Source organism: Caenorhabditis briggsae (genome assembly GCF_000004555.2).
Source record: "Caenorhabditis briggsae complete genome, chrX, whole genome shotgun sequence".
In the NCBI taxonomy this organism is placed as follows: domain Eukaryota; kingdom Metazoa; phylum Nematoda; class Chromadorea; order Rhabditida; family Rhabditidae; genus Caenorhabditis; species Caenorhabditis briggsae.
In genome coordinates, this window is record NC_013491.2 from 3,789,443 (window position 1) to 3,800,160 (window position 10,718).

Below are 10,718 nucleotides of genomic sequence, written 5' to 3' on the forward strand. Positions count from 1 at the left end.
AAAAAGTAAACAGGGAGGTCGATATGTGGTTGGTACTGGTGGTCATCCGGATCGGCGATTTCATTGCTTACATTTAACATTATTTTTAAGACAAAAATGACTGAAGCGAGATCAAAGTCAGTGCAGGTCAGCAAGGGAGTGAGGTGGTGGCCGAGTTTATCAAAAAAATAAAATGGTGCAGTGAAACTACATAGTCAGTTGACTTGAGTAAGTCTATCAAATCTATTGTTTCGTGCTATAAGAAGAAGCGAACAAATTATCTGGTCTTCTAGTATCCGGAGCTTATGTTAGATGATATCAGTCGATCATATATCGCCAGACATTCCTGTCACGGTTGTAAATTTAAATAACACTTTTCTGATCCTCTATGTAAGCAAAATTGGAGAATGTCCGTGATATAAGAAAAGAGATGAGTGTTAAAAAAGGACCAGAAAAAAATAGGCTAAAGGCTTCAAACAAAAAAAGGATAGACATGTGTCAAGGGAAAGAAAGAAAAAGGACAGTTGAAGTTGGTCCACACAGTCTAATGTCTAGAAGGATAAATTCGTAACACTTTAGCCGGTGAAAATGGGTAGAGATACTGTGGGACGCTTGGGAAACGACTGAATCAAAACATATGGAGTCAATTGAAAAAAAAAGAATTTAAAAAAAAGACTGGTGGTGTTTGAAAATGGAGAAGGGATATAAAATTAGGAAGGGGGACAGGAAAGTTTTCTCTTTTTTACACGCGATATGTCACGCTATACTTGCACTTCGAGCTCAATTATCAGGATTTTTTGAAATTGTGCAATCCTGAATTGATAATGTTGTGATCTGACAAATATTGAAGACACCAATCTCAAATTGTTTCATTTTTCAGACCTTCTTCGATTGTGCTATTTTCTGAATGTACACTTCGGTCTCCATTATCTCCAAAATCGACTTTTGAGATCTATAAGATAATTTTCTTAATAACGCTGGTCTTGAGCTCTTGCATCGGCCTAATAATTGAGCTTGAAGTTCAAGTATAGTGTGACATGTCGTCTCTAAAAATATAAAACTTTCCTGTCCTTCCTTCCCTAATTTTATCTCACTTCTCCATTTTCAAAAACCACCATTCTTCTCAAAAGTGATAACATTCTCCATTGTCCAGCTATATTTTGATTCAGCTGTCGACCAAACCATCCAAACGAAATTTTTAATCTTCTCCACGACGTCTCTCGAAATTAGACTGTCGGGCCAAACTCGACTGTCCTTTCGCCTCTGCTTCCCTCCTAACACATGTCTGTCTCTTTTTCTCATTTGAATCCTTTAGCCTACCTTTCTATCTGGTTCCTTTTCATTTCCGATATCTTTTTCAACCATACGAACATTCTCGAAACCAACGATTCAAATATTGTCTTCATAGACGAGCAGAAAAGTGTTAGTTGAATTTTCGGCATCGACATGAACGTTTTACAATTTAGCGGTTTACAATCGACTGATAGCATTTAAGCCCCGATTTCTAGAAAATCAATAATTTTGTTTCGTTTTTTTGGTAGCCTGAAACATTAGATATCAAGAGTTAATCAAGTCCACTGCTCACAACCACTGAGCATTTAGGTTCACAATACAATCTCAGTTTTTCGTTAAACTTGACGACCACACCCTATTCCATTGCTGTTCGGCACTGACTGCGATCCTGCTTCAGTCATTTTTGGCGAAAAAGAATGTTGAATGTGATCAATAAAGGTGCCGACCCGGACGAACACCCATACCGACCACCTACAGCATTCTTTCTGTTTCAACTCTTCTCATTCTTTCTGTTTCAACTCGCTGCATTCTTTCTGTTTCAACTCGTTGCACTTCTGTACCAACCGTAGTCTTGCTTTTGCTGTCCACATTTTTTTTTCTTGTTCCCTGTCGAAAATTATGTTGGTTCAAACGCCCGCCCCTTCTTTTCCCTCCACTCAGCGACGCCAGACAGTGTTGGCCTGTTGAAGAACGGTCAAAGCTTTTTTTCCGTTTCCTTTCCTCTTTTTTTCTTATGATTTGACTATCTGTCGCTTTCTGTGCTTATGCACTCTTACCAGACACAATGTGTTCTCAGTCGCCCCTGTTTTTTGTGTATGAATATAGAGAAGGCGCTTTGTTTTGTGACAATTTTTTACAAGTCATCTAGCTTGCAATTTTATTTAGAGATGCGGCAAATGTTCTCCTTTTCTCAATTTCTGTTTAAAATGAATTTTTTCAGATATCCAATAATGGCCCACATTAACGACCAAGAAACCATTAACGCCCAAGAAGAGTAAGTTGATCCGGTCATTAATTTTGAAAATTATTATTTCAGACAAAACCGACTGCTCACTCGATATGAGCCAGGTCGTTTTGTAGAGACAGCGGGTTTCAGAGAAGCCGGAGCATTTGGTCTCACTGTTTCTGCACACGACTCCCATACCAAATCCGGAGTCGTTATCAAGTATCAGAAAAGTTTGTTCGCGTTCAAACGGGAATTTGAAGTTTTCCGAAGAATGAGAGGAGATCTTCATTTTCCTAATTTGATTGAGTATTATGGCAAAGTGGACCCTACACATGGCATGCTTTACTGTCTTGGTGAGTTGGTCACGGTTAGGATTTAATTTTGAGCCAGTAATTTTTGTGATTGAAAATAAATGTGTGTTTTTTTCAGCTATGACCAATGAAGGCGTATCAATTCACAACCTCACACGCGGAACAGCCACCCGTTGGTCGAATGGGAACTGTGTCCGACTGATGCATCAACTTGTGAAAGCTGTCGAGGCACTCCACAACGTGGGCTATTGTCATCGAGACATTCATCCCGGAAATGTTTTGCTCAAGCGGGAATCTGGTGGAGTGAGTTGTTCTCTATCTCTGACCAGATTTTCATTAAGACCAATTTTCAGCTTCTCACAGTCAAACTTATTGATTTCGGAGTAGCAGAAAACCTCTATCCACCGCCCCATCCGGCTTATGATTGGTCTTCGTGGCAGGCTAGTTTACAAATTTGCCAGGGAATGCCATACACCTGCTTCGACGATTTAACCTCCGCAGTTTTCATACTGTTCAAGGTTATCAACATAGATCCATTCGGAGCCAGAAGACACTGGAAGGAGAATAAGGAATTATTCGTGAGTTAAAAATACATTTTTTATCCAGCTAAAATTACGTATTCAGGACCAGAATCCACTTTCCTGGTTCGAAGAAGACACTATGTGGATCGCCGAGATTTATGGCGAAATTCAAAAGCAAAGGAGCCATGGAGTCGACTACTCGGGTCTGTTCAGAATGCTTGGAATTTCTGTTCCGGGAATCCCCCCACTTTCGCCAATGGAATATGAAATGACTGGAAATCAAATTTCAATCTTGTAATCGTGTTTCTGGCAGTTTATATCCACCTTGATTCCTCAATTCGATTCTGCTTCTTACCGGTACAAATTTTCCGTTTCTTCTTGTTTATTTAAACTCCATGTGCTCCCATTTCCTTTTTACTAATATTCACCTTTTTCCAACAACCACCCAAATTGACCTCCTCTTTATTTCTTCATTTTTCGTCATTTATTTTTGTACCGCCCATTGTCTTTCTGTTCTATTCTAGAATGTTTCTTGGTGTGAACGGTTGCATACGTATTCTTTCGATACAGTTTGTTGATGACTCTCTCCTAGTTTTTATTCTTTTAAAATGAAAAATATTAATTATTCCGTGGTATTTGTTACTGGTTACCTTACACAGCGTATTCTTCGTCTTCTAATACTTATCCGCATTATCTACCAACCTCACCTACAAGGACTGACTACTGTATATAGCTCCATCACTAAAGTTTAGTATTCCGATCTACCAGTGATGACTCGCTCTCTGTTCTATCATGCTTCAATTTTAGGAAAATTTGCCGAAGGGCACGTTAATCGCGACCAACAAAGTGGTCAACCCAGGATAGCCACTCATACCAACCACACATATCAAGCTCCCTATCCACACTTTTCTTTTTTTTTTTTAGTTGGCCTTTCAGTATTCGATGTAACAACCGCCGTTGTTGTCTACCATTTCCTACTTCTCTGTCGAAAAGTCTGTTGGTTCAAACGCCTGCCCACTCTTTTCCCTCCACTCAGCGACGCGCAGACAGTGACGGCCTGTTGAGGAACGACAGAATTTGTTATTTGGTCGTCGTCACTCTTTCCCTATTTTTTAATTGTTTCTAATAAGTGATTTGACTTCTTTGTAGAGATGTAATATAATCAAACGCCCCACACAACTCGTGCTCCGTCATCTAAGAGGCATTTACGCCACCAACCCAAAATAAAAACCCACAACGACCGCATAGCTCCATCACTCGAGTCCATTCTTAGATTAGTTACTCACGTTTTGTCGCTTTGCTGAAAAAGATCTATACTTATAAATTGTCACTATCACAATTCCCTTATCTTCCAATCTCAAACTAAGAAAAACACCTCCTCTTGCTCATCCACTGCTAACATTCCACTTTATCTTTTTTCTCACTTCTTGATGAAGTTGTTATGATGAGTCAGGGAGAACTTATACATTACCTCACACCCTTTGACTAATTGGTCGAGTTAACTTTATTTTTCCTTTTTTTCCCGAAATCAGCAACATTTTATTTTTCATGATACACTATTGTTTCATTTTATGCGCACCTTTTCTCTCTTCTCCCATTAAGTATAATGTGCCCTTTTTTTTTAGGAGAGGAAGGCTATATTGACAAAGTTGTATCACCCTCACCTTCATAATTTATCCTTTTTAGTTTGTACTCTCTTTTTCGAAATCGTCATTGCCCTGTTACTGACTCGCCCATTTGTCATAGGTGTTATCACGCGTCAATGTATTTAATCCCAGCATTTTCAACCCTAATCTAAATTTCAAAACAGAGCCAATTTTAGGAAATATTATCAGTAACAATCTTATATTCCCATTTACAACCGTTTTCTTAAATTGCTGAATAGTTAGTTTTTTCGCCGAAATCAAATGTTACTTTTTCTTGTTTCTAATTATCGATTTGAATTTTTTTGCACAAATTTAATATAATCAAACGCCCCACACAATTCGTGGTCCGTCATCCAAGAGGCACCCACGCCACCAACCAAAAAAAACCCAAAACAGCTGAACAGCTCCACTCAAGCTCATTTTTAGATTAGTTCCCCAAGTTTCGTCAATTTTCCGAGAAACGCGTGAAACCTGAAGAATGAGGTAAATACTCGTAATTTCTTGTCATCATCCGAAGTCTCTCTTCTTCCAAACCGATGTGCCTACCCCCACCGTCTTGCTCACCTATTACTCTCATTTCACTTTATCCTTTTTGATAAATTTATTTTGATTAGTCACCATATACTCTTTCGCACATTCTGTGACTAATTAGTCGAGTTAACTTCTTCTTTTTCTCTCAACATCACCAGAATTTTATTCTCCAAAATACATTATTTTTTCATACTATGCCCACCTCTCCCCTCTTCTCCCATTAAGAATAATGTACATTATTCTTTCTAGAAAGAGAGAGGTTTCATATTGGAAAAAAGTTGAATCACCCTCACCTCCATCATTTATCCTCATCTTTGGGCTCGCGTTTTTTTGAGTCGTTATTGCTCTGTTACTGTCTCACCCATTGGTTATAGGAGTTATCCTGTATCAATGTATTTCATCCCACCCTCAATAATTTTCGACTTGCCCATTTTTTACTATCCTCTTTTTCTGTTTCTTATATACCGCCTTCTACATTCTTCGAATCAAAGTTACTAGCTTCATGTAATGAGAACCATAATATGCGTGTGTGTATGTGTAGCTAGTTTGAAAAACAGACTAGCGTTCAGGCCAGCAGAAGTTTGTTCCTCTATTGACCTGAACTCTTTCGATTTGTTCATTTTTGATGTTAGAGACCAACCAGTCCCACTTCCCTTTACTACCACATTTTTTTCGAACCGCCAATCGTTCGTCTTTGCCGTCATGTTTCTCATTTGCACTGCGCTTTCAAAAATCTCTGTACACCGCTTACACGAAGGACCCCAACGCGTTGACTGTCGCCTTTCTTGCGCCTTTTCCACCTTCTTTTCTTCTTCTGTTTAAAACCCGTGACCACACTGTTTCGGCACTCTCGTCCTATCCATAGGTACAAGTACAACCCCGACGAAGAAATTTGCTTAGTTAACAACTTGTGTTACATGTATATTTCACAATCCTAGCATCTTTTTACATGTTTTTTATTTTTATCACATCGATAAGTTTTGAATTCTCCGTTATTTTATCATCAAGTTTTTTTATTGCCAAAACAAGTCAAATGATTCAGCTAAGATTGCAACTTCTCACATGATGGCTTCTACAAGCACACAGCCTCCAAAAAGGATTCGCCCAGTGGCGGTGGTTATTGGCACTCCACGCCAAGTTGAGCCACCGCATCCGATGATTCCACCACCGCTCCAACCAAACTTTTTTGTTGTTCAGGACATGAGGCCACAGTTGGGAGAGAGGGAGGAAATTATGAGAGCGGGTGGTAGGTTCGAGCCGATTGGTCCTCCAATGTTCCCGGAACCGGAAGTTCAAAGTAAGAAACAATAAACTATAAATTTTTGAAAATCACTACAAATTAAAACATTGCAGTGGCTCCGCCGATGGTTGAGCCACAACCTCCGATAATCCAAGGTCTAATGATAATCCCACCACCAGCCATTGTCATCCAGTTCGGACCGGCACCGCCGGCTTTCCCTGCTCGTGAGAGATTTCGAACCCTTATACATAACGTTTTTGTCACTTTCAGCGCATCTGAACATCCCGCATCCGATGCACCAGGCTCCTCAGCTGGGACAGTTTCAAGGTCCGCTCTTCCGTCATCACCATCCTGGATCACATCAAGGGTTTCAAGGGCGTAAGAAAAACAAAACAGTGTTTTAAAAAATTAGAAAATACAAATATCAGAGGCGCCTATGTTCCAGCCGGGATTCGCGGAAGTATTCCAGCCCCCACTTCCATTCAATGGTCCAAATCAAATGGATCCGGAAAACGGAGTGGCCATGAGTAAGTAGTTTGAAGTTTTATGTGCGAAGAAGTGGGACAGAAAAAAGTTTAGATAAATATCGCGTCACACTTACCGTACACACTCTGTAACCTTTGAGCCAATTTATCTCAGTTGAGATAAGAAATATCTAAGAGTGGTCAACTGGTAAAATACCCTTGACGTATGATAAATGTTTTGTCAGTTTACTAATTTTTGATATCTTTCCTAGACACCGAGATAAGTTGGCTGAAATTTGAAAGAATAGTTATGCAATGTAGGCCATTGGCTGCATAGTTCGTGACCGTGTAGCTCAACCGGCTGACGGCTAGTTCAATTTGAAAGTCCCATCATTTTCAAGAAAATCATGAATCTCCATAATTTATTTCATACCTCAAGTTTTCAGACATGGTCCTACGTCCACGAAGAGTTGGCCGCCCAATGCGCAATATGCAGCAAGTTTAGTTTTTCACTTTTTTGAATAACAACTGTAATTTTTCTCATTAAACTAATTTTTCTCTAACATTTTTCAGATCAGTGACAAGATCGCAACGGAAATCGTCGACGCTGGCAATGATGAGCAAATTTGCTCTCCGATTTTGGTTCTATGTGTCTAATAAATATGAAACTCGAAAAACCGATTTTTTCAAATTCAAAATTCTGTCAATGTTTTGATCCACTCAGAACGGAGTACAATATCTTTCTTATTCCTGTAACCTCAACCCGTCCATCGAAAATTTTAATTTCTTCTAATTCAATAAAAACCGCGTCTTGGAAAATTCCAGAAAAACAAGCTACGCCCACATTTTCCTATTTTTTATCGCACCTAAGTAGTGCAATTTTTCATCTTTCATTCCGTGATGCCTGGTCGTAAGGTCACGATTTATTCGTCGACATCCTGAATCAAGACAGAGTCAGATTCTAAAGTTTGAACTCAATTCTAGTCTTTGATCGTTCCAACAAAACATTCAATATCCCCATAAAAATTCATGTATATAAGAAGACTTTTTGAAAAAAAAAAAGAAAACTTGCATGGTTGGGTAGGGGAAATTTTCAAAATACACTTAAATTCAAAGTCACTCGGACGAGGATTTTGGTTGACAAAACAAAAAACTGGAACTCGGAGGGCAAGATGAGAGTGAGATGATTCCGGGGATAAGTGACACGTTCAAGGCTTAAAGCCTAGTTCTCAACACAACGACCGGATTATGAGGGCAAGGCGCTAGGCGCAAAAACATAACAGGATCTAATATGAGCTGGGAGGGAATCTTGAAATTTGGATACACAGTGGGTGACACGGGAGGAAACTTTACAGACCAAGAGCATATAAAGCGAAGGGAAGGAAAATATCAGACGAGGCGTTTGTTTTGAAGCAAGGAAAAAAAAGAATGAGCGGGCAGAGAATCGCAAAAGGGTCATGTAAAATTTAACGCATTTATGAATGTACCTGGATGTAATGATCAGTAAGGGTAATTTAACATTTGGATATACAGTGGTTGACACGGGAGGAAACTCTACAGACCAAGAACATATAAAGAGAAAGAAGCGTGTGGGTGGAAAAAAAAATAGCACATTGAGCATTTGGCTAAGGGCAAAAACTTATCGAAGAACAGGAAAAAGCTCAGAAGGATCATGTAGAAATTAAAGCAATTATGAATAGGTCATTGGAACATTCTAGTCAATAATCAGCGCATCATTCTCAACACGGTAACTGATCGGACTAGTTGGGTCGAATCCAGGGTTGAATTTGTAGAAAATATCGAAAATATCAGTGTGTGAGTAGCCGGTGGTTCTTTGAAGATTAACTTCGGAATACAGTCAATCTTTCCCTTTAGACACTTCTAGTCTCTACAAGCACTCTCCAATACATTCTCATAATTTGTTGTCAAGGTCCAAGAGAGACATCACCTTTCGATATCTCCAAATTTGCTCCTCGGAAGGTCAATCATCCCATCTGTACCTCCAATCCCAGCTACTCTCTTTACATAAATTACCCTACTTACTAGGGAAGGTTGTAACTGGGGTATGGGAATTCGATAAGAGACCTATATCATTCGAAAGCTGAGAATGAGAAATTTTCAAATCTATATTCAGATTTTGCTGCGGGCTCACCAGTTTCGAGAAAAACAAGTTTGAAATTTGGCTCAAATTTCTTTTTCAAATGCTCTCAATTTCTCCATATGCTTCGCATCCGTAACCCACCGAAAACGAGAAACCGGAAACATTTTGAGATATTTTTCCCGGAAAAAAATTCAGAAATTAGCGCTGCAGAATTAAAATAAATCTTCAAAAAAATTTAAAAAACTTATACAACATTTTCAGACTTCCAGAGGGATCAGAAAAAAACACAAAAAATTATTGGGGGGAGGAGGGGTCGAACCTATGGCTTGTCAGATATTGCCCTTCCCTCCTCGCCACTACACCACATTTCGCTGGTTTCCTCCCTTCTCCCAATGCGTATAAGAAAGAGGGAAGATGAGGCGCTCGGCGGACTCAAATTTGAGCCAAATTTCAAACCTGTATTTCTCGAAACTGGTGAGCCCGCAGCAAAATCTGAATATAGATTTGAAAATGTCTCATTCTCAGCTTTCGAATGATATAGGTCTCTTAACGAATTCTCATACCCCAGTTACAACCTTCCCTAGTTATGTGTCTCTTCACATCATATATTACCGTTTAATAACTTTTTGTCGAGGTCACTGAGAGAGGAGGACCCTCCTTCTCACCCGTTCTCTGTTCCCCACCCCACCTGGCCTCCCCGCCCCTCCGACCTCGATTCTTCTCTGCGTCACTTCTTCCTCCTTCATACTCTGGTTGTCTGCCGGTTAGAGCAGGCGTTCCTGTGCGTTGGGGAGAATATATGTCAGTTTTGTTTTGGCCGCCTGACTGAATGATGGCCTGAATATTCCGGGGGACTTTCTATTGATTTCTGCAAATGAATTGATTTGGAAAGTTCCCCTTATTTTTCTAAAAATTCTTCTCATTCTCTATTATTCGGTTCTTTCCATAAATCCTTCTGCATGGATTTCGGAAAGTTCCTTATTGATTTTTCTGAAAAGTCTTTATTCTTCTAGTCGATCCAAAAGGTAAGTATTACTTTTAAAACAAAAATGCTGTTTGAAATTCAAAACAGTGTAACCCGAATACGGTACATTGCTCAAAAGTGAATTCAGTTAGGGCCCAATTCAAACTAGTGTGTTATCAGATTTCTGCATTTTCACGATAAGGCTTCTATTGAATCCATCTTTTGAAATCTGGCCGACCGCCAACCGATCTATCGATCGGCACATCCACATGCCAGAGAGTGTTTGCGTACTCACTAGGGAATAATCAGAATTTATCTCGCGACCGGGAGATAAAAACAAATCCACTGAAAAGAAGGTTGCTCCCTGATTCCAGAACAGTTTTCAAATTTTGTTAAATGGCCCGTTGAGCCGAGATATTTGTTTTCAAAAATCAAGCGATAAACCATGTAAATCTCGCTTTTGACTTTTTGACTTTCTGCTTCCCTTCCCTATTTTCCTCCCTCAAACACCTTATTCTTATCCGTCACCAATGGCAACTACAAAATGTTGTTCGGTGGCCGAGTGGTGTGTGTGCTCGCCTAGGAATCTGCTTCTGCGGGTTCGAACCCGCCTTCTTGTAAACGTTCTGTTTTTGTGTTATTTGATCATAGAATGCTTTTTTAATACTTTCAATCATGGCTTTTTAGCATCCTGTATCCGTAGGAAGCCACCCTGACGTTTT

At 39.6% G+C, this 10,718-nt stretch overlaps 2 protein-coding genes across 2 annotated transcripts; both read left to right on the forward strand.

The window, feature by feature from the left end:
* Positions 1–2,222: 2,222 nt before the first annotated feature.
* On the forward strand, positions 2,223–3,348 carry CBG02007 (the record flags this gene model as incomplete). The annotated part of the gene is made up of 5 exons (XM_002643750.1): positions 2,223–2,266; positions 2,309–2,571; positions 2,648–2,832; positions 2,883–3,107; positions 3,154–3,348. 5 exons carry the CDS (start codon positions 2,223–2,225, stop codon positions 3,346–3,348), a joined length of 912 nt encoding a protein of 303 aa, XP_002643796.1.
* A 2,941-nt stretch (positions 3,349–6,289) lies between these two features.
* Positions 6,290–7,436, forward strand: CBG02008 (the record flags this gene model as incomplete). The annotated part of the gene is made up of 5 exons (XM_002643751.2): positions 6,290–6,524; positions 6,581–6,691; positions 6,738–6,845; positions 6,896–6,994; positions 7,378–7,436. The coding sequence occupies 5 exons, from the start codon at positions 6,290–6,292 to the stop codon at positions 7,434–7,436; spliced, it is 612 nt and encodes a 203-aa protein (XP_002643797.2).
* Between the last annotated feature and the right edge of the window lie 3,282 nt (positions 7,437–10,718).